The 19374-nt window shown below is 43.2% G+C and overlaps 1 protein-coding gene across 1 annotated transcript; it reads right to left on the reverse strand.

The window, feature by feature from the left end:
* Positions 1 to 239: 239 nt before the first annotated feature.
* LOC117854080 (amino acid transporter AVT1C) lies at positions 240 to 6362 on the reverse strand. Its single transcript, XM_072293214.1, has 12 exons — positions 6007 to 6362; positions 4472 to 4806; positions 2718 to 2932; positions 2560 to 2583; positions 2205 to 2385; positions 1881 to 2100; positions 1640 to 1775; positions 1378 to 1401; positions 1027 to 1165; positions 909 to 952; positions 762 to 824; positions 240 to 558 (listed from the first exon to the last, which is right to left on the reverse strand). Exons 1-12 carry the CDS (start codon positions 6237 to 6239, stop codon positions 463 to 465), a joined length of 1710 nt encoding a protein of 569 aa, XP_072149315.1. The 5' UTR covers positions 6240 to 6362; the 3' UTR covers positions 240 to 462.
* Positions 6363 to 19374: the final 13012 nt, after the last annotated feature.

Here is a 19374-nt window from a genome sequence, read left to right on the forward strand (position 1 = left end):
TTAATCATAAATGACAAATTGACAGTAGTAAGAAATTAGGATGCTGGAGAATTTATTTAGACTATGTGCCTTCTCTCTATCTCTATTTTTTTTTCAAAATGTAATGCAAAAACAAATGTACATACATTCACCCCCTCCGAACCCGAACATGCAAGATGCATACCATATCCTTATGAATGCACTCCCCACAAAGGACACTAGCCACAAGAAAACATATTGATAGAATTAAATCATAAAGATTACAAGAACAAATCAGCGGGTTTCTTTACTGCACCATAAAGAATACTGTTACGTACGTATGATACAACCTCAAACCCATACGGCCATACTATATACTGTTGACCCACTAAGTACAACATACCACGGATTTATTATAAATCAACTCAATTTCCGTCTTGTATATGTTTGGCTCATACAGCACATATAGTATTGCTGGGCAGCTGGATCACAGGAATAACTGCATTATGTGTAGTTCTGGATTATTCTGGACAGGGATGAGTATGTCCCCACACAAGCGCAGCAAACCCCGACAACGATGATGAACGAGCAAGCTGCTATCTGTAATCAAAGTGATCCGATCAGTAGGGTGCATGATTCTCTGAACCCATTTCAGTGCAATCATATTCGGATATTCCAACGACCCTGTCTTCTTCTCAACCTTTATGCATGCTTATTATACAGTGTATGTCACTGATGTGTACTCAATGTTTCTGTGTTACATAATCGTGAAAGAATAGAACATTGGAAGTACTTCTGCATACCTGATGCCACCCCACTTTTGTCTTAAGGATTGCCAGAAAACACGCGCAAGGCAAAATATAGGTCTACAATGAAAAAATACATATAATTTATCCTCAGCATTTCGGTAACGAATTTAAGGACATCTCAGGTGAACATGAAAATCTTACCACAAGCATGGCGAATAAGGAACCCACCAAGGCCATCACAAGTCCTGACAAAGGTGAAACACAGAAGTTGAGGATGGTGTCAACGCTGGATCTTGCTACTTAAATATTATGCACTTACCAAAGAAGGGCACAGATAGAGCAATCAAGAGGGTTGACACCACCAACGCTGATCTAAGCATGATTATGTTCGAGTACTTCTGCTGATTTGTTGGCAGCAACTCTTCCAAACTCATAGCCAGTGGGATTATGGTTAATGCATATGTGATTATACGTTAAGGACATGCAGGCAAACCATAATGAAATAGTATGAAAACATATTAAAGCATGTATGGTATCCTTACAAAAAGAATCAGCTTGTATTTTAGAGCATAAAAAATGAACCAAAATTTGTTTTCATTAAAATACACTTCCTCTGTTCCATTTTGAGACTAACTAAACCTCTTTCAAGGAAATAGTTTGCAGACAAAGGATATTTGGTTATTGGATTTGCCACCTGCAATAAACATGGGGAAGTGATTAATTAATTATTATAGAAGGACTGGTAGTAAAAAAAAACTTTTCAAATTAGATGAAATAAATTTAAGACCGGTTTGAAAATTCTTTATCGTGGTATATAACTGTATGTTGCACAGAACAGAAACTTGTGGTATACTTCGAAATTAACAGATAGACCATTAGCATCATTAACTGTACAAGTAATGAAGCTCAATGTTTAGGCAGGAAACGATTACCGTTGTCCAAACAGCAACCTTTGAAACCACTGAATTGTCTGGTAAGTTGAGCGTGAACTGAGACTCTGTGGCTTCTCCAAACATTTTGTATCCCATCACTGCAGCACCGGAGTACAAAACAGTAGACAACCCAATGCTGACAAGAAACGTAAAACAAATCTTAGTGCTGCATTTTGCAAGTTTTTACATTGTGGAATTTGGATTAACATGGGTCATCCCAGTTAAGATAATTCATAATTACCAAGTAAAAAGAATCGAAGGGAACTGATTGCGATTCTTCAAAGACAAATACATGTTTGGGAACACCCCATGCCCTGAGTAGCAGTAACCATACAATCCAAGTGCAATAGGAATTCCTGGGAGGTTCAGTACAGTCCCTTTGTTCTCAAAACCGACGTCATCAACAACCCCAACCCAGAGCAGGCAGATGACCACAAGGATTGATGCAATGACACCTCCAGCTACAGACATAACAATGTTGCGAGCATCAATATAATGGCTAGTACATGCATAGGTTACAGTATCTATTGCGGCCAAACAGAATGAGAAGCAGGCAAAAGAAGACCTGAAATATAGCTCAGACAGCTCAGGTCACGTAGCCAGGTGGTTGGCATTACTATGATGGTAGTCAAGATTGCAAAAAGTACGTGAGAGTTCAGTGTCAAGCTCCCAAGGGTCAGGTGAGCAGTGGGGAACAATTTTGACAAATTGTCGCTCTCCAATATCAAATACTCGATGCAACAGGCCTGCAGAACAGATTAGGAGCAATACTAATTGATACCATTACATCTTTCGAAAGCAAGAAATAAAATGTTTTCATATAGGATATGCAAGTTATGGTTGAAGCATGTTAATTTACTGTACAACTTTGATTGTCTAATTCTTATTAAAATATATTTCGTTAGTAATAGAAAACTTACATACAATTCCACATACAGGATTATCTGCAACAGTGAAGCCAGAAACAAGGAACAAAATAAGTCAGCACAAAATCATTCCTCCATTGCACATCATACTAAAATGTGCGTAAAATCAAAGCACAGTAGAATGTGTTATGATACTCTGAAGAAGATTTTACCGAGATAACTATGCGACCAGTCCTGCCAAAGGCGGCATGGCCAATATCGGGGTATGTTTCAAGGCCCTCTTTGCTATCCAGGCAATGACGCAGTAGGACGCCAGTGTACCATGCAAGCAGAGCAAATAAAGCTAGTATCACAAGTCCAATCCAGCCCCCTTGTTTAATGGCATAAGGTGTTGACAGGATTCCCACACCACATAGAACATTTATTCCTGCATAAAAGACATGTTACATACTCAGTGTAGAAACAAGAGAATTTTCTCACTAAGAATTCTAAGGCTTATCTAAGTTGCAAAATTTATTACAGCCATTCTGGTTAGATAAACTTTATCACAGAAATTTCAAACTATACATCCAAATAAATTTCTGCTGCATATAGCATTACTGATCCAACTTTAACTGGCTTTTGGTTACATGTTACGTACTCATGTTACTGCAACTTTCTTTTGCCTTTTGGTCTCGAGGGAGTTTTAGAGTGTGATGACGTATAGACTACGCCCAATGTAATAAATAGCGTTGGTAGTGCCTTTAAGGGGAGTGGAACTTATTGTGCTCATGTCAGTTAGCATAAAATTTTGATCTCTAATCATGTCGGTTAGCTTGCTCTGTGATTTGTGCTTGTAAGATGGCAACCCCAGCAGATATGTTTTGCTTTCAACAAAGCTGGGCCAAAAGCCTTTGATCTAAAAAAACTGTAACAAATTACATGTAGTAAAACTTCAAGGCAACTCCTTGGGTTAAAAGGCTAAAAACCATGATGATATACTGAATCTTAGACTTATGCCCAAACCATTCCATAAGCTATCAATCTTATTTTACTGTTATTGCTACAAAATAAAACCTTTTAAAATTTTGTTCTCTTTGTTGGTGGCTCTTGTTTCAGCCCTAAAAGGTTTTGTTGTTGTTGTCAATGTTGTACAGTTTGTCCTCAAGGATAAGTACAGTACACATCCATTTATGTGTGACAACAGCCAGACTATTGTGCTGACTCATCAATCATGTGATGTCCCTACCCATGTGGGGAGGAAGAAGAAAAATCGAACCAGTGGACCTGTGGTGCGGCGAATCAACAAAGAGAGAATAGAGCTAGCAAACAAAACAAAATCGACCATTGAATGCACATGAAGCTTTGTGCTAAAAACATAGTAACCATTTAACTAAATAGAGCTGATGCTAATGGTTGTGTGCATCTCAGATGCAGAAGGTGAGAGACATCTATCTATTATTTAAGGAGGAGATCGTAAAAATGGGTCATAGTATCATGCTTCAGTTCAATAGTTCAAATGAATGGCACTGACATATAAAGTGACGCAACTACGAAAACATGAAACTAGAATAGTGTGATGTCAGTCTAGAGCCTTCAAGAAGGCATTGTAATCTGGTTATGTATAAACTACATATTAGAAGTCATCAAAACGCAATACTACAGAGAATATGAATGTCTAGACGCAGATCAGTACATTGAACTTGGACATTCAGTCTGTGGGGAATGCGTCTAGGTTCAGAAGAGTTGGTATTCAGCAATGGCATATCACGAGAATATTCCGAAATATCAATGATTGAGGGTCCTATTTGTCATGCCAAGTTCACAAACCATCAAAATTACCTCAGGACATTGACACATTCATGCATTCTATAGTTAGATCTCTCGATCAATTTACTTGTATCAATCATTTGAGCCAAACATTCACTCTCGCACTCCTTATCACGTTGAGGATCTCAAAAATAGTAGAGCAGTTGTAGGTCCTTACCATTCATCACTCCCTGGGTGTAAGAGCAGTTTCGATAAGGAGACACCTCATGACCAGCTACCAATGGCTTCTGATCCTCAGGGATTTGTTGCAAAGATGGTTTTCTTGAGGGCGTAATGTACTGGGAACTCTTTCGGGTATCTTCGTGTTGCTGCTGCTCATCACTTGTCGTGGGGCTCAGAAGTGGCTTGACAAAGTTAGAGATTATTTCAGGGGTTTTGCTTCGAAAAGAATCGGTTACGGCGAGGAAAGAGTTGGACAATCTGCTCAGAGATGGAGTCCCCAAGAAACTCAGATTGGGTGACTGCACGTTACTAAGAATGTCAATTGATTGCCTGTCAAAGGAGAGCGAGAAAGAAGAAATGTTATTGAAGTTATTTAAACAGATTAATGAAATAATACAAACTATTCAGATCATTTGCTGTGGTCTTTTATAAAAGCCCCACATGAAAGAAAGCAAATAGAATAATCAAATACCATACCTAATAAAAAGTGATAGAACAAGTTATTACATTATGCTGAACAGATAATTTTCTAGAAAAAAAACATTAAGCTCAACAGATTCATTAAGGCGGTATCATTTTTAAAGCAAATGTCCGGGCAACTCCATGTTAATTAATTGAACAGGAAATCTTTTCAGAACTATATTTCAGAAAGAGGACACAGGACAGAAGGACAAGATAAGAGGACATTACGACTGTGATAGCTGTCATCGGTCCATGGACCCAAGCTAGTTGTTTACCAGCCACAGATTATCTGGTTGTCTACATTATTGTTTACCTATCGATCTAGACAGCAAAGATATTACTTCTGCTTTTAAAATAGTGAGTAGTGACACACCTCTCTTTGGAGACTGTTAGACCCAAGCAAGAAAAGTTAAGTAGAAGGAATTTCATGACTCATGAGGAAGGATGGTTCGATATTAAACAGTGATACTGTGAATCGGGAAAGATGAATCAAACTTGTGCACCTCTAGCTAATTAACAGTATGGTTGGCACACATGAGCTGTTCATCCAGACAGAGATGTAAATCTAGGATATGAAGACGCAATGCAAGTTGATTGCGGAGCAAGGATGATAGGCGTGTGCCTACTTGACAGACAATGCCGGTCCAGTAGTCCACCCAGCAATGAATTGAAGCACATCGCAATCAAAGCGACACACACCGGATCGCGGCATCCAGTCGCCGCAGCCATGTGGAGAGGTTGCACTCATAAGTCTCTTGCTCTTGCACGGATGTGAATCATCAGTAGTACTACTCTATCACGGGACACATGTTTGTACGGTCGACTAGTGCCACCATGTATGGATTTGCAGCAATCTGATAACTATATGGTACGAGTGCAGCTACTCGATCTGAACTGAACCTGCGTGTGCAGAAGAAGATGCAGCAGCACTACACTGCCGGTCGGAACTTGCAATTAAGCACGGATGAGATGATAAGTAGTACGGTACCAGCATAGTAGATCAGTAGATGGGTAACTGCAGATTCTCTAAAAATCATTGGAAGGAGAGGAGAGAAGAATCGGCGTGACCTGTAACTCTGCGGCCATTGCTGGGCGTAGGGGGAGGAGGAGCAGGGGCCGCGGCGTGGGGTGGCGCATGACGAGGACGACGACGAGGAGTCGGAGTCCGAACCAGCGCCCTTCTCCTCCTCGTCATGGACGACGCGTCTTCGCCCGCTGGTGGCCACGGCGGCTCCGGAGTGGGTGTCCTCGTCGTCGGAGCTCTCGATGATGAGGCTGCGTTCCGACACCGGACTCCTCATCTCCCGCTCGCTCTGTTTCTCTTCGCGCCTCGGCTCCTGAGAAACCGCTTCCGTTAATTTGCGCCTGCTTCTTCTGCGTGCCCCCTCCTGGTCCTGGCTACTCCAAATAAGTACTATCCCAATCCTCTGTATGCTGGACAAACACACGAAAAAAACCGTTCTTATATGTTGCGTGAATATCTGTATCGTTCGATTACAATAGTATTTGAGTTGTAAGCAGGTCTATTCATAAATATGAGAGGCCATAACGATATACGACATGCTCGTAAAAGACAAGTGGCCTGACATAGTGGCCTGATGTCAGGATACTAAAGCGGTAGGTGTTGTGGTTAGGGAAGAGCGCCTATAATCATACTTCAGGAACGTAGGTTTCAGTCAAACCTCGTTAACAAATATGCGATCTTACATCTTCATCTTGGTAGATCCAATTGTCACTTCCGCTCACTAGTAGAGAATTGGCTTTCGATGCGTCCTCTTTTATCTCGGTTTAAAGTTGGCTCGGGACAAAATGTTCACCAACCGGGACTAAAGCTTGGTCACTGGTGGGGGACTCACCAACCGGGACCTTTTATCCCGGTTGTAAAGGCTAGTGGGAAAAAAAAGACCCTGAGAGGCCTTTTATCCCGGTTTGAAACACCAACCGGGATAAATGACCCCTTTTATCCCGGTTGGTATTACAAACCGGGATAAAAGGGGGGTCTTTTATCCCGATTGGTGTTTCAAATCGGGATAAAAGGGTCCCTAACGAGGTCACTAAAAGAGGACTAAATCCCTCGAACCCTTTTATCCCGGTTTGTAATACCAACCGGGATAAAAGGGGGTCTTTTATCCCGGTTGGTGTTTCCAACCGGGATAAAAGGGTCCCCACGAGTTAATACAAAAGGATAGTATCCCTATATGGTCAGATGTGGTGTGTAGGTGGGATGGCAAGGAAGCTACGCGCGAGGCTTAAGGTTGTGGGTTCGAATCCCACGCAACGCGCACGCGCATATTTCGCGTGAAAAATCACGTGACTTGTGACTTGTTAGGAGATTTGCACCCTACCAACCAGGACTAAAGACCAATTCTCTACTAGTGGCTAATGCAAATTAGCAGGCAGCGTGTAGCCGCAAGAGCTATTTTTCTAATAATTGGTATGAAGAGCTAGGGTTAGATTATATCTAGAAATTATGCAGAAGATCACCTGGAGTCGCGAGGATTATGTATCTTATACAGTTGTGCAATGTGCGGTTGGTACGATGCGGATACGGCGCAAAGATAGAGTATGGTTGTGATCAAGATGTAACCGCGGTGGATCGACGTAAGCGACGATGGCAGCTAGAATTAAGCTGGACGTTGTCGTTGAGAGGGATGCGAAGGTTGTTGCAAGGTGTCTCGGCAAAGAGTTGCCAGGCACGTGGATGAGCGTATGTCAATAGTAGGCGAGTCACTCTTGGAGGACACGCGGGGCAACAAGGTGCAGGGGGTGGACGGGACTCGGCTGTATCACTGACATGTAAGGTCCAAATTCACTCGTGAGTGACAACCGCATAGGATCCTTGTAGTACGTAGGGGCATGGCGGATGCTGGTCGTGGCTCGTGAGGGAGCTGGACACTAATAATGTCCCGTTGGACATGGAATTAAAGTTCGACTCAGGTACTGGCCGAGAGATTTGGGTGTGGGCACTGGATGCCAGTTTCTCCCTTTGTCCATTTATCTCTCTTGTTTCTTTGTGCAACCCTTCGTCTATGGTCCTCATCTGACCTGCAATATTTCTCTAGCTCCGCGAATAGGACTTCCATTGTTTTCGGTGGCTTTCTTGATAGTTTCGAGGTAGTTAGCCCGAGGTTGAGCTCCAAAATGCAGGCTGAAATAGCAACACTGTCCGCGACATGCGGCGTCTGTGCTTTGAGCTGAACAAATCTTTTGACGTAACTTGCCAGAGGTTCCTTGTCGGCATCTGTGCTTTGAGATGAACAAATCTTTTGACGTAACTTGCCAGAGGTTCCTTGTCTTTCTGCTTTGCAGCTGTAAAGGTCTCCCACATCAGTCATGGCTTGGTGGAAACCTTGAAAGTTTTGGGCTAGCTTTGCTTTCAAATCAGCCTAGCTATGCACTGACTATGGTGGAAGCAAGGAATACCAGTTCAATGCGGCTCCTTCACATGCAATAATGAATGACTTCGCTAGCACGATGTCGTCCCCCCCAGCCGAGGCAACTGCAGCTTCATAGCTCATGAGAAACTGGCGAGGGTCAAACTGACCGTTGAATTTGGGCAACGCTACTGCCTTATAAGTGGGTGGCCATGTAGTTGCCTGTAGTGCGACGGACAATGGTGAGGTCTTGTCTATTGTTGCATAGAAGCTCGAAGTTGGTGGCGTGTCCTGCGAGCCGAAGTTATGGTTTGTGAATATCACGCGAGTGGCGTTGGTGTTGCAGGTTTGTGCAAGCTGTGGTATTGGTTGTTGCAGTGTGCCTTGTAGGTATTCTAGCTCTTTTAGTTCTCTTTGCAGCTGTTCCAATTGCTTTTTGACTTCGTTCAACATGGCAAGTTTATCTGCTACTTCTCTATGAGCTTGTAGTTGTTGTGCGAAATTCTCTTTCTGCCTTTTCACTTGCTTCAGTTGCCTCAGGACCGAAGCTAGTTCATCCTCTGAGTCACTTTGGTGTTCATCTTCTGTTTGTACTTGTGGTTGATCTTCGTTGGAGGCGTGTTGTGCAGCGTTTGCTTTCAGTGCCTTTGCACGTAGGACCTTCTGTATTCTCCTGTAACCCCCTTCCTTATCCATCCCAATTTGTTGTGTTGGTTCGGACAAAACAAGCTGTCGCTCCTCTATGACTTCGGGCTCTGAAACAGCCTTCTTCTTTCTTTGTGGTGCCATTGTGGGCTCCTTGGTGGCTTGCAACACGGTGGGCGCCAAATGTTGGTCAGAACTTTGTCCAGAGCACAACACTATACAGCGTAAATATAAATGTACAATCCTCTTGACCTCGGTCCAAACAATAAATTTCAGGTGGCTAACCTATCAATAGTTTTACATGCCATTTACAAGGGGGCAAGGCTATCCTTTTATAATGCCTGAGACAACTTTTTACATGACCCATTTACCCATTCTTAACCACTACATTCCTGGAATATGCCTTACAAATTGGTCACAAAAAATATCACGTTTTCTTCACTACCTGACAGCCCCGTGATTTGCGCTCTCACATGGTTCCGCAAATCACGCTACCATATTGTTCACGTCGTTGGACGAGCTGGATTCGTATTCAAATTTTGATGTGGCTTCGGATGCTTCGAAGGATACGGCCGCCTTTGGGGTCCTTCCAGGTTCTCATGGCTTCAACACAGAGAGCTCACCCCTAGCCTCGGGTGCTTCTTCACCTCTGCTTGGTTTCACCCATTGGTAGCTTATCCTCAGGTGCTCCCATCTGGTCATCCTGCACAGACATGACTCATTTGGAATGGCGAAATCATTTTTGTTAGCGAATGAGACAGGGGTTACAAAACGACAGAAGATCCTTCCATAGGTTTCACCCGAAGCTCGCACGCTTTAGGATCTGCTCGAGGTAAGAGGTTTTGACCCGAAAGTGAAACAGGCTGCGAATCACACGACCTTGAGGTTGAACGTTATTTTGGGCGATCCCCAATAATCACCAAAAATTGTTGTACCCAGATTGCCAGCAGGGCCATAAAAAACTAGGTACCACACTAGAATTTATGCAATGGAAGGCTAAAAATGGTGTGTCCGATAAGGCATTTTAGGGGACGTTGAAAATTGTCGAGAAGATTCTTCCCGAGAATAATGAATTGTCGTCCACAACATATGAAGCTAAACAGATTGTTTGCCCTCTGGGATTGGAGATTCAGAAGATATACGCATGCCCTAATGACTGTATCCTCTATCGTGGTGCTGAATACGAGAAACTGGATGCTTCTCCCGCGTGCGAAGCGCTGCGGTATAAGATCAGGCGAGATGATCCTAGTGATGTCGAGGGGCAGCCTCCCAAGAAGTGAGTTCCTGCGAAGGTGACATGGTATTTCCCTATAATACCACGCTTGAAGCGCTTGTTCAGGAACAAGGTGAATACTAAGTTGATGCGATGGCACAAAGGAGAACGTAAGCAAGATGAGATGCTGAGACACCCCGTTGATGGGGCCCAATGGAGATCAATTGATAGAGCATTCCCGGACTTTGAAAGTGATGCAAGGAATATAAGGTTTGGTTTAAGTACTGATAGATTCAATCCATTTGGTTTAAGGGTCTTGGTAGCCAACCTGTTCCGAACGACGATAACGGGCCTGCACCCATGTGGAAGAAGAAGTCAATATTTTGGGAGCTACCTTATTAGGAAATTCTAGAGGTCCACAACGCAATAGACGTGATGCACCTGATGAAGAATCTTTGCGTGAACGTGCTAGGCTTCATGGGTGTTTATGGGACCTCAAAAGATACATTGGAAGGATGACAGGACCTGAAAGCCATGGGGCAATGAGATGACCTACATCCAGAAAGGAGAGATAACAGACATACGTCCTGCCGTTTACACTCTTAGCAAGGAAGAGAAGGATAGCATGTTTGAATGCTTAAATAATATGAAGGTCCCATCTGGATACTCCTCGAATATAAAGAGAATAATAAATATAAAAAAAAGAACTTCACAAATCTCAAAGCCCATGACCGCCACAAGTTGATGACCCAGTTGCTTCCGGTTGCACTAAGGATTGTCTACCAGAGAAGAATGTCCGATTACCGCTCGTAAAGCTATACGCGTTTGTTAATGTGATTTCGCAGAAGGCAATGGATCCATCCAAGTTAGCAAAGCTACAGAACGATGTGGTGCAATGTCTTGTCAGCTTTGAGTTAGTATTTCCACCATCCTTCTTCAATATTATGATGCACCTCCTAGTTCACCTAGTAAAAGAGATTGGTATTCTCGAACCAGTATACCTGCACAATATGTGGCCTTTTGAGAGGTTCATGTCAGTCCTAAAAAAACTATGTTCTTAATCGTTCCCGTCCAGAAGGAAGCATCGCCAAGGGATATGGAACAAAGGAGGTGATCGAGTTTTGTGTTGATTTTATTGACTCAATTGACTCAATTGGGGTTCCAACTTCACACCACGAGGGGAAGCTACAGGAAATAGGCACCCTGTAACAACTCTACTGAAACTAAACTTGGTTAGGTCGGAATAGGAGGCTTAGACACTAATCTAGCAAGTGAAAGGTCTTTTTTGCCCTTAAAAGCTCAAGTATGGGGTTAAATCAAAACTTGAAATTTTTTCTAGAAACTTAAATTTTTGCCAAACTAAAAGTTGTAGAGTTTTACATTTATAACAATTTTCCTTATTAGCACTTTTGCTAGTTTGGAGTGGAAGAGGTTCAAAAACTAGAATCAAAATCAGTAGTTTTTGAAACTCACTTCAAAAAAAAACTCAAGTGCTGAAAATAGTAAAATTCCTCAACTTTGCTGCCCTTTTTCTCAAAATTTCTAATGTAAGCTCAAGTCAAATCTTGTATAAAAGTTTTAGTGCTACAAGTTCTTGACAACTTTTATTATTAGAGTTAGGCCAAATTCTGCACAAAAGCTTTTCAAAAATGAGGTCAAATATGGCCAAAATGGTCAAACCTAGCCCAAACTAGAAATCTGTGCAAGTCTGAAAGCAACCCAAATTGTGCACATTGGCAACTAAATTTCTTCCAAAATTTGAACAGAACCTGAGAAAAACCCTTTATAAAACTTTTAGTGTTACTAATCCCCTACAATTTCTCTTATATGACCTATGCTCAAAACTCGACCTAAGCACTTCAAATCGCAGGCCAAAGTAAGCCAAAACCCTGAAAATCTGCTCAAACTGCAAAATTAAGTCTAAAATTTTCGCATTCTGCCAAACCTTGGGGACACATAACTTTAAATTGGTTTCGAATTTGAACAAAGACCTTTTGTGAAAGTTGAAGCTGGATAATAGGGCTACAAGTGTTAGAAAGGCAAAAATTCATGTTTAGTTCAGAAATTTCAAACAAAATGCTCCCAAACCCGGCCCTTTCACCCTGCCCGCTTGGAACGTGCGCGCCAGGGCGTGCTTCGTCACGACGCCCCGCATGCCACCCGTCGTGTGGCCACGACTCACCGGCAGCCCGCCGCTCGCCTATCACTGGTGAAGAAGTGACCCAACGATGCGACTTGGCTGCCTAATCAACCGCCGACCCTATCTCTCCCTCCTACGCACGATCCCCCTCGCCCTATCTCTTGCGACACTGCACATGTCCACCCGCTCCTCGGTGCACCATGCCTCGCGCCTCCAGTGGCCAGTGTCGGCTCCGCCAACCCGAGCCCTGACGCGACGCAATGGCGCCCAGCCTCACCAACCAGCTTCCCCGGCAACCTCGCTTTAGCACGCTACGAATCACCTCGGGCCAATGGCCACAAGATAGCACCCGTGAGCTCCGCCCGCCGCCGCCCAATCCCTTGTGCGGCAGTCGCTCCCCTCTCACCTCTGGCCACGCCAGCGCTGCCCTTTGGCTCCGCCCTCGCCCTCCACACCTCCCGGCCCTATAAAAGGGGTCAATGCGCCGCCTGCATAGCTCCCCGCACCGAGCTTGCCACCGCTCTACTCCTCTACTCTCGCACCCCATGTCGCCGCTCGGACCCCTCTGTGGATCTCCCTACTTCACACTGCCCCGCGCTGCGCCACCGCCTCCGCAAGCATCGCTGCGACCGCACGCAGCTCACGGCGCCCTCCGTTGGCCGCCCGAAGCACCGCCGGCACCAGAACGTCGGAGGATCCTCCGCCGCCGCCCATGTTTCATCCCTACCGCCATTCGCCGTCCACACGCCTTCTCCGCCGCCCCAACCTTCACCGAATCCCCTCACGGTGAGCACCCGCCCGTTCCCCACCTATTGTTCACGACGTTTAGCCCCTAGGATCGCCACAATCGAAGCCGTCCGCCACCGTGACTCCATAGGGGCACGGGAGTGATTGGGAAAACAGCATAGGTACCTTTTTGATAGAACCAAGGGCATATGTGTGAATTTTTGAAAACTTCAGGGGCCTGGCTGTAAAATCATTTCAGTTTTGTTGTTTTTTTGGCAGATAAATAGGATAACTTTGGCAATGCACTGAAAAATGTAGGAAGCTCAGAAAAATATCAAATAAATTTTGCTGGACTCACTGAAGTACCTAGTTTCATAGAAAAATGATCTGACACATGTTACTGTTAGAAATAATGCTCTGTAATGTTATGTCTTGTTTAGACCTTTTAAATCATGGTAAATCATAGAAAAATGTAAAAATAACAAAACCACCTTTGAGATGTTTGTTGAAGTAAGAAGAACGTTGGAAAAATGCTTTGCAGCCCAGTTTGGATCTTTAAATCACAGTTTAACTTCTATCTATGAAATCTGGTGGTTAAATTTATCTTTTTGCCTAGAGAGTAATCTAGAGTAGGGAAAAATGTGAATCCACTTGGAGTAGTCTAGTTTTAAAGTATAGATCTCATGAAAAATATGAAACCCCTAATGACACTTAATAAGGCACACTTTCCTTTTTATGGAAAGATAAATAGGGAATATATGTGGAAAATAGTTGTCCTTCACTAAAAATCATGAAAAATTCACCAAAGTCTTTGTCACACACATTCAACCCACTGCTAAAGTTTCACCTCATAATCACTGTAGATTTTGAGATAAAAATAGTTAAGTACATGCTACCTTTGGGTAATAAAACAATTTTAATTATTTTTTACTAATCCAATGGATCCCAAATTTTTACAAGAACTCAGTGATGGCATGATTGAGATACAGCTAAATTCTCAGTGTCATATGTTGTTGTTTGAATATGGAAATAAAATTTGGAAGATGAACCGGTTTAGGGCCAGTTTGGCAGGGCTTCGGCTCCGGCTCCGTGCGCTTACCGAAGCACGGAGGAGCCGGAGCCGCACCAAACGGCATTGACTGCGGAGCCATTTTTTGGCACATTTGGGAGGAGCCGGAGCCGTTTTAGGCCTGCATGGAGGAGCCCAAAAAAGTGGCTCCGCGGCTCCGGCTCCGGCTCCGCACGAGGAGCCCCTCGCGAGGAGCCCTGCCAAAGGAGCCCTTAAATGAATAAAAGACAATGTTAAGTCCTAGTAAGGTTAAATCGTAATTTATGGAAGAGGTACAGGAAAATATTTAGAAACAGGATAACTTTCCAAATGAACCTTGAGCAACTCTAAAGTGACCCCACCTTCCTTGTGAGGTCTAAATTGTAAGAACCTTAAATGTGTACACAATCACCATCAAAGTCAACCCCGAGTTTTATACCACAACACACCTTACTTCATGAAGAAAATGAAAGTCTAGAACCTTGTTTAGGTGAATGTGGTCTAAATGCAACATACACTTCAACAATAATTCATATCTTGCCTCCTGCATGTGGAAGCATGGAAAACTGAACTATCTGCATATGCATATCGTGTAGAAGTTAATATCGCTGACGGAACCTACGAGTGCCACCCCACGCCGGAAGAGGAACCCACCACAGAGCTACATCATGTGGAAGCTGAGCCCGAGCCAGATCTTGACCCCAAAGACCAGCTAACTTTCCCTGAACTTGAAGGCAAGCCTGGTGCATGCTTCCCTATTTTAAAATTATGCAATATGTTGATGCTTATGATTGTGCATTTACGTTTATAGGAGTTGATTGAAACCATAGATGCATGAAACTTAGTACCTTGATCTGAACACTAGTTGCTAAAGTCGAGTAGCTGCAATGCTTAATAGGACATAGGAAAAGTCGAGTGATTGCCTGTCACTCGCGACCTATAGGAGTTGATTGATTTACTTATGATATAACCATAAGGACGATGGACGGGGCTAGGCTTATTGTTCGGTATTGGGTGGTTTGCCCCATCTGTCTAGTAATGAACTTGCTAAGGTCGAAACGTGTCAGTACTCGTGATCAAGTGTTTGAAAGTACTAATCTCATACCTAGTATGGGATGGGGAAGCCTAGTACCTGATTGAACTGGGATGTGGCTTATATTTCGGCTATCCTTGGAACATCGTTCCCATGGTGCATCATGTGGGTGCAAGTGCGGTCACAGTACAGCAAAGACCGAGACTGTGGAGCATTGCATGCCAAAGGAAGTTTGGACCTGACACGTACCTAGGGATTGATGGGGATGGCTGACAAGTGAAGCGACCCTTCATGGTGTGTGGATGTCGTGGGATTAGATTCGCCATGCATGGTTAATAATTTCGAATCGATTTGTCTACCTCTCACAGTTTGGGACTACTTGATCTCTATGTTGCACTGAGTAAAGATGAAACATGATGATGATATTAATCTTGATGCTTGTCTTTTAAATTGTTTGGAAACAATGCTTGCTTAGTATAAGTTGCTAAATTAGACTGGTTAATATGTCGGGTCAGTCTTGCTTAGTATTAGTTGCTCAGCCTTGCTTGTGGCATAACTTTTTAGGTTTTGTCGATAGTTTGGCTACTAGCATCACTTGGCCTACCCAGCTCCCTTCGGGTCGGACGGTCGAGTGGGATCCCTCCTCGGACGGCGAGGACAGGGGTCATTGATATCATGGTCGGCTTCGCCATAGTATTATGTATCGACGTTTAGCTTCCGCCTATTTTACTTCTTTGTTGTTTACAACCTTGCAAACTCTGTCTGAATTTCAAAAACTTTGATGTAATAAAATATTGAACTATGTTGTTGTGATGGGACTGTTGTAATCTCTATAACCACTCACCTTTGTGTGAGCAATGCTTCTCGATCCTGAGTATGTGGTTTATCGGATGAAATCCGACGGATGACTTAGTTGGCTTGTTTAAAGTGCATGATCGCATGTTAGGCAACTTAAGTGCATTTTAGCCAAGTTAATTCGGGTTGTTCCGCCAGACACCCTCGGAAAAAAATCAAGTTGGAGCAATGATATTAATTTGTTCGACAAGGCACACTACACTGTTCTGCAACATTCATTCCTTTTGGCTCCGTATATCGAGAAGCACAGGCAGATGCTAGTTTCCAAAAACCCGACGAAATCCGATGCCTGGCTTACACGTCATCACATGGAAACTTTTCCCTCCTAGTTGCGCCAACAACTTGTGGGTAACTCTGAGATTCACCCACAGCTCGCTTGGTTAGCCAGGGGACGTGCTAGCACAATCGTGACTTCAAGGCTACAAGATAAATGGTTATACATTTTACACGAGAGCCCAAGACCAGAAAAGCACGAACCAGAATAGTGGTGTCCACATAGATACCATAGACAGAAATAGTAGCAAGGAGTCGTATTATGGTTTCATAGAGGAGATATGAGAACTCGAATACGGACCGCTGTACATCCATCTGTTTTGTTGCAAATGGGTAAAGCTAACTAGCATAACCAAAGATCAGTATGGAATGACAATAGTGGACCTGAGCAAGACTGGATATAGTGATGAACCATTCATACTTGCTAATGATGTGCATCAGGTTTTCTATGTGAAGGACATGTCTAGCAAACCCAAGAGAAATCCAGAAGAGCCATGAGAGCCAAAGCGCCACATAGTTCTTCCAGGTAAAAGAAAAATTGTGGGAGTCAAGGACAAAACAGACCAATCAGATGATTATGATCAGTTTGATGGCATGCCTCCATTCACTGTTGAAGTTGACCCAAGCATCTTGCTATCCAAAGAAAAGGCTTCGTACTTATGCCGCGATCATGATCAAGGAATTTTCGTGAAGAAGAAATTTTATAACGTTATATTGTAATGTACTAGATTTGCTTCACCTTTATGTAAAGTTACGTTGGAAAGTTCGATGATTTCATGTACTACTTGATACAATTTTTAATTTAACGTATGTAGGATTTCATGTGTGTTTAAATTAGTTGAGGTAAAGATTTATTAAATCAATATGAACAATGTTAATCACATACATAAATTGAATTTTTCGCGCGTTGAAATTATTTAATTGAATAATTTCTTGATGATAGTGATGCAGTAAAATAATTATTTTAGAAGCTAAAACAACTAGTATACAATTTATGACTCATTCAAACTTATTGTAAATATACTTGCTAATTTAATATATTTTTGCATGTTCGAAATATGTAAAGTTTTTATTTTTTGCATCCTGAAATCTAGTGAAAACATAAATAAAATCCATTTCCAAAAAATAGGCAGGAGACGAAAAATGGGAAAATGTCCTTTTTGTGTCGGGTGCCAATAGCAACCGGGACAAAAGGCCCTCCCTTTATCCCGGTTCCAAACTGAAACCGAGATAAAAAGGTATTTTTCGATTCCCACCCGGAACGTACCCTTTTATCCCAGTTCTAGTTTGCAACCAGGGTAAAAGGAAGGGCCTTTTGTCCTGGTTGATATTCGCACCCGGGACAAAATCCCCCTTTAGTCCCGGGTTCAATTATGAACCGGGATAGGGGGGTTAAAAGTAACAGTCGTCTTCTACCCCCCACCCTTCAACACTTAGACAAATTTTTCACCGCCGCCAAGTCTGCGCCCGTCCACCTGCTTTGTCACTACTCGTCCGCCTCCCTCGCCGGCCGCCATTCTCCTCGTCGCCCATCGCCCCTGGAGCCGTCGCTTGCCGCCCCGACCACCTCGCCCGGGCTCGGACCGCCACCTCCTCCGTCGCCGCCGCCTCCGTCGCGCCGCCTCCGTCCCCGTCGTCGCCGCCGGCCTCCGCCCTCGTTGCCACCTCCTTCCCTGCCACCGGCCTCCACCCTCGTCTCCGCCACCTCCGTCCCCGCTGCCGCCAGCCTCCGCCACCCCGACCTCCTCGTCCTACGCATTGCCACTCCGCCGCCCCGGCCGTCATCCTCTTCGATTTACATGCATGTTTCCAAGCAACTAGACATCATCCTCTTCGATTGATGTCCTTTTTATCCCAAAGATAATCCTGTATTTATAAATCTGTTGGATCACCCCTGCTAGAATTTTAAAGTGCAAAGGTAAAATGCGGGCAGGGAAGATAAAACAAAGTTAACCACTATCAATCTGTCAGCATATGACAGCATGTTATTAAGCCCCATCATACATCTCTCAATTCTATTGAGCAAAGGCATGTTTTCATCTACTGTAGGTCGAGTTAGCCCAAGGGGTAACCCAAGATAAGTGAAGGGCATGACTCCCACTTGATATCCAAAGGTTGATGCAAGAAAGGAAGCTTTTTCAGGGGCAACATTAATAGGCACAAGTGAAGACTTCATAAAGTTGACTTTAAATCCTGTTGAGGCTGCATATGTGTCCAAGAGTCCCTTTAGGTTTAGGAGCTGATGTTCATCTGCTGGCATGATAATCAAAGTGTCATCTACATATTGGAAAATAGGATAGTCCCCACCAAAGCTTTCTCCTAAATGGTGCTTTAAGAGTTGGTTATTGGCTGCATCATTGATAACTGACTGCAGGAGGTCAGCAGCAATGACAAATAATAATGGAGACAAAGGATCCCTTGTCTAACTACTCTTTTACATTTGAAAGGCTTACCAGGTACCCCATTGAGTAGCACTGATGATAAGCTATAAGAGAGGATCATATGAATCCACTTGATCCACTTAGCATAAAAGCCTTTATGTCTGAACATTTCCAGGATTACTTGATGCTCAATTTTATCAAGAGCCTTTTCAAAGTGTAACTTCAAAATCACAATTTCCCTTTTACTCTCATGACACATATGCAAGAATTGAAAGGCCCATGCAAGACAGTCTTGGATGGTTTTTCCCTTGATAAATCCATATTGATCGGCATGAATGACACTTAAGATAACCTCCTGCAATCTATTTGCCAGCAACTTTGTGATCAATTTTAAGGAATAATTCAACAGAGAAATAGGCCTATAGTCATTCACAGAGATGGGACAAGGAATCAAGGTGATGTATGATCCATTAATGCATTCAAGATTCACTGAACAATTCGCAAAAGCATCACATAATCTGTAGAAATCTTTTGAAATAATAAGCCAGCACTTTTTCATAAAAAACCCATTAAATCAATCTGGGCCTGGAGCATGGTCTGGTACGATTTCTTTGATTACTCTATCAATTTCTTCTTTAGAGAAAGGCTCATCAAGGACTGGGAGTTGAACAGACTGAATTAGAGAGGTAAGGTCGAATAACATTTCATTGAATTCAAAAATCCCTAATCTTTCTCTGTAAGAATTCCA

Source organism: Setaria viridis, chromosome 4 (assembly GCF_005286985.2).
Source record: "Setaria viridis chromosome 4, Setaria_viridis_v4.0, whole genome shotgun sequence".
Taxonomy (NCBI): domain Eukaryota; kingdom Viridiplantae; phylum Streptophyta; class Magnoliopsida; order Poales; family Poaceae; genus Setaria; species Setaria viridis.